Source organism: Equus quagga, unplaced genomic scaffold, assembly GCF_021613505.1.
Source record: "Equus quagga isolate Etosha38 unplaced genomic scaffold, UCLA_HA_Equagga_1.0 HiC_scaffold_4770_RagTag, whole genome shotgun sequence".
NCBI lineage: Eukaryota > Metazoa > Chordata > Mammalia > Perissodactyla > Equidae > Equus > Equus quagga.
Genome location: NW_025793871.1, coordinates 4017 through 8717, shown reverse-complemented (window position 1 = coordinate 8717; position 4701 = coordinate 4017). Strand labels below are relative to the sequence as shown.

The 4701-nt window shown below is 59.8% G+C and overlaps 1 protein-coding gene across 3 annotated transcripts in view; it reads right to left on the bottom strand.

Annotated features, from left to right (window-relative positions):
* Window positions 1-1125: 1125 nt before the first annotated feature.
* Window positions 1126-4701, bottom strand: part of LOC124232338 (mRNA turnover protein 4 homolog) — a 5330-nt gene continuing 1754 nt past the window's right edge. The window contains exons 1-5 of one of the 3 annotated variants that reach the window (XM_046649292.1): window positions 3378-4365; window positions 2445-2512; window positions 2032-2183; window positions 1568-1644; window positions 1126-1463 (exon numbers count right to left, since the gene is read on the bottom strand). In XM_046649292.1, coding sequence (XP_046505248.1) covers window positions 1314-1463; window positions 1568-1644; window positions 2032-2183; window positions 2445-2512; window positions 3378-3422 — 492 coding nt within the window. In that variant the 5' untranslated portion in view covers window positions 3423-4365 and the 3' untranslated portion in view covers window positions 1126-1313. The other 2 variants (XM_046649293.1, XM_046649291.1) reach the window with 2 other exon arrangements.

The following is a 4701-nucleotide window of genomic DNA, read 5'->3' as shown; positions in this document are numbered from 1 at the left end:
TGGCCAGTTCTGGCATTAAGCAATTTAGCCTGGTCTTTCCGCATCATCCCTGTTCACGAGCTGTCTACTGCCTATATTCTTGCAATCCTCACAGTTGCCCTCCCATGTGAAAAGGCAGGGGCTGCGATCTACTTGTTTCCTGTCTGAATAAAGCAGCCTCTCTACCTGGCCGCAGCCCCAGCCCAGAGGGAAAGTGGTGATTTGTTTCCTCTGCTGCCCGCAGCCCCGTCGCCTGTCCTTCCCGAGGGCTTGGGGAGAAGGGGTCAGGAGTGGACTCATCTTCAAAGGGCAGAGGCAGTGGGTGGGGCCTCCCCAGCCTCCTGTCCTGAAGGCAGCCTGAGTCCGGACAGCAGGGCTGCTGGTGGCCCTCACTCTCCTACACATGACAGAGAAAGGGGGCCACACAAGCACTGCGACGTGGATTTTCTCTAGTCAGAAACGCCCTTACTGAACATTTACAAACAGATCAGCTAGGGCAGAAACCTACCAGCAGAGTCAGCACCGAGCATAAAACCTCCCAGGGGGCTGGCCCCGTGGCCGAGTGGTTAAGTTCGTGCGCTCCACTGCAGGTGGCCCAGTGTTTCATTGGTTCGAATTCTGGGCGCGGACATGGCACTGCTCATCACACCACGCCGAGGCATCGTCCCACATACCACAAGTAGAAGGACCCACAATGAAGAATATACAATTATGTACTGGGGGGCATTGGGGAGAAAAAGGAACAAAAAAAAAGAATAAAACCTCCCAGGACGCTGGGTGACATTTTCAACACACACTCTCCACTTCAGCGGTGGCTTCGCTCTTGTCTCAGCTGAAGCCTCCTGTCTTCTAGTCCCCTGTGACCCTCAGCCCTGGCTTAGGAGTGTGTGCGTGTGCACGTGTGTAGGGCAGCCAAGTGCAGCCAGGGGGCCTGTTCTCAGCAAATCCCCATTTCAGGCAAGGGGCACCGAGGGCCAGAAGGGAGAAGGCCCAGCCCTGCTGGCTGCTCTCATGTTCCCAGAGCTGCATGGCCGATGTGGACATGCGGGAGCCAGTGCTGGAAGCTGGCTGTGAGGTGAACAGCGGGAACCCTGGGAATCCAAAGAAAAGGCCAAACCCAAAGGCCTTGTTTTTGAGGGACATCGCTTTTGCTGTCTACAGGGAGACACCCTGGTGACAGTTTTATTCTTTATAGAACAACAGTCTGTCCCTATCGCCCTCCCTTGTCTTGATCCACAGCAAAATGACTGCTGTCCCCCGGGAAGGGCGGCGGTCCCGGGGTCCAGGCGACATGGCGCTTGGATTGGCTGGGAGCCCCTTGGTCCCCAGTCCCATCAGCCGTCATCTTCTTCCTCTGATTCTTCTTCTGACTCGGAGGCGCTCTCTGGCAACTCATCTCCCATCTGTTGGAGCCTTCCAGACTGTGCATCCCACATGTATTTGATGGTCACCTTGAATTCGGCCATCTCATACCCAAAAAGCTTCTGTGAGAGACAAAGGGCAGCAAGAGTCAGGAGGAGCGCGGGTGACCAGAAGTGTCTGGGGCCCCACCTGCACAGCCTGCAGATGCCTGAAGGGGCCGACTCACCAGGACCCGGGCCTGCTCTGGGGTCAGCACGTCGCCCTCCTTGCACACCTCGTAGTCAGACAGCAGGGTCACCACCCCTGCAGAGAAGGGAGCCCCAAGCAGTTAGTTCTGACACAGAGCTTCCTGCCGGCTGCCCAGAGCTGGGAGGAACCTGGCTGGCCACCCCTCCCCCAACTCCAGTACACGCCAGGGTAGGGACCCATCAGCACCTCAGCTGCCGGGAGGGTCTTCAGGGCAGGGACTGCCTCCCTCCTGCCCCGCAGTGCTGTGTTCTGGCTCCAAGTCACCATCCACTTTGCCCCCAGCTGTGAGGTGGGCACTCCCAGCCCCATTTTCCCATGAGAGAAAGGAGGCTGGCAGAAACAACCTGCTCAGCCAGGGAGGGGAGAGCAGCCTGTGGGCTTGGAAGCCTGTGCTCCTGGCCTCTAAGCTGTAACCCTTCAGCTCCAGGGACTTCCCCATACCTCTCTGGAGGGCAGTGGGCAGGCCCAGCTGCCTCAGCTGTGGCTCCATGGAGTGGGGGAACTGCTCCAGGGGCCCCGGCTCCAGGCTCACAGTGAAAGTTGCTTTGTTCCCAGCTCGGGCATAGTCCATCTCTGTGTATTTCGTGAACCACCTGACGGGGAAGAGAAGTGGTAGGAGGGGAGGCTTTTGACTGGCCCACTAGCCCCCTGAAGTCAGGCTCCCCCTGGGCCTTGCCTCGGCCCCCTCCCAGTCCATCTCTGCTGCTGGCCGGCAGCCAGCCTGGAGCACTGTCCTAGAGAGTAGAGACGCAGTAACAGGGGTCTAGGAACAGGTTTTTCCTTGATGCCTCCACTGTATAAAGTCCCGGGATTATTCCTTTCTTGGAATCCTCACCACTCCTCAAAACACTTACTCGTTCACTTCCTCCTTAGTGCAATTGGTGAAAAGGAGACCAACTTCCCCCCTCAACTTCTTGCTGACCTAGAAAATAAAAGCAGGGTCGGCCCGGTCACAGGGAAAAATGAGAATAGGATTTTTATACTTACCCACAAATTTACCATTCCCGGCACTCTTCATCTTTCTCGATGTAAATCCAAATTTCCACCGTCTAGAGAACATTTTCAAATATTTCCCACGGTGAAAGACTGCTACTGGGCATTCTCTCCACCTTAGTTTGTCTGAACATAGTCTTCATTTAGCCCTCATGTTTGAAAGGCGTCTTCGCCTGGACACAGAATTAGAGGCTAACAGTTCTATTCCTCTAACACTGTAACATGTCCTTGCACAGGGATGCAGGCTGGAGCTTTCGGCAAGTGCCAAGGAGAGCAGCACAGAGCCGACCTCTGGGAGCGCACGGCAGCCGCACAGCCTCGAGGGCCACCACTCCTGAGCCAAGGCTTCATTTCAGGACCTGGAGCACTGGGGAAAGCCCCCTCCCAGGGGGCACAGGGACCCTGGACGGTTCAGGCGCCAAGCCAAGGGAGGTGGGCAGACCTGGCAGGGAGTCCGCAGGAGTCCCAGCCCTGAGCCTTGGGTGCGCTGGCAACTCTCAGAACAGGCTCACCCATCCCGGCCCTGCGGCCAAGACCCAGGTCACTCGCCCGAGGCCACAGCCCTCCCGCCCTTACGCAGTGGCAGCGCAGCCTGGCCTCCAGGCTGGGCGGGAGCCGGGGGCGTGGGGACCGCGCACATTGTCTTGTAGTTGAACTTACACTTACTCGATGACTCAGCAAAAACCTCTGTCAGCCCCCTGCTCCCCTGCCCTCTGCCCCCAGCGCCCCGTGGGCGGGGCCGGCGCCGTCTGTTAAAGCAGAGCCTGGCTCCGGGGCAGGCTACTGTCGCCTACTGCTGAGCCGTCTCCCGTGCTGTCCGAGTGTCTTGCTGCCGCCATGTCCCGGCTGCTGTCTACGCCGCGGGCCGCCTCGGGCGCCGGGATCCGACCCGCCACCGTACTGGGCGCTATGGGGATGGGGACCAGCTTGGACGCGCCCGCCAGCGCCGCGGCCGTGCGCGCCTTCCTGGAGCGCGGCCACACCGAGATAGACACAGCCTTCGTTTACAGCGACGGCCAGTCCGAGACCATCCTGGGCGGCCTGGGGCTCGGGCTGGGTGGTGGCGACTGCAAAGGTGTGGCCTGACGCCCCCCCACCCCGACCGGCCCCTGACCTCCCCTGGCACGGTGCAGCGCTGACCTGGCCCCAGCCGTGCACCTGTCGCGGTCAGGACCGACCCCTTCGCCCCCTCCCAGGGCGCCATGCACCCCTGGCCACCCTGCAGCTCTGTGAACCCCAGCTCCTCAGGCCTCGTCCACATTTAGACCCGATCAGCCGGCCAGGGCTTTGTCCTGACTCCTTTCCTGTGTTCCCTTGGAGAAGGCAGCTCAGGAGCCTCCCTGCAGCAGCGTCCCCTCTGTGGTCTAGCTGGGACCGACTTGGCTAGCCCTTCTAGGGGGCACTGCGAACCTTGGGTCTGGCGCTGTGCAGTCCCGGCCCCTGTTCCCGTGCCTGGCTTGTACCCCGTTCCGGCCTGATATGCAGCAACCCTGCCCTTACAGCCCTGGCATTCCCTGGCACAGCCCGGATCAGGATTTGGGACAGGTGGGGGATCGGCTTCCTCGCTGCTCTGGGCCCTAGACTTTGCTCCGTGGAGCTCTGGGTGCTCTGTTCATTTGGCAGTGCTTCCGCCTGGCGAATGGGGGAGTGGGGTGGCACGGTGACTAACTGCCCTCTCTGTGCCAGCCTCCCTCTGACGCTGTAGAAAGGAAATTGACACTAACGGGATCCAGGGAGCTCAGATTCTGGAGCTGGCTGAGGATGCCGGCAGAGGGAGCACTTCCTTGGAGGGGCTGTGGAATAAAGCTCAGAACAGGGAACCTTGGACCTTGAAGAACTGATAGGAGTTTGCCAGGAGTCAGAGGAGAGAGGGCATTCCTGCCTGTGGGCGTGGGCAGTGGGTGTGCAAAGGTGGGGAGATGTGAGTGCCCAGGGTGTTGGAGCAGGTGGGTGTAGCTAAGTAGGGATGGTGTGTGGCGGAGGGGAATGTCCCTCCTCCACCACTGGCCACTTGAACGGCTGACAACCCTGGCTGCGCGTGGGCGTGTTACTGTTACTGTTATGGCTGCTGTTAGTGTCAATTAGCGCCCTGGCCAGTGCTCTCAGAGGCTCTTGGCC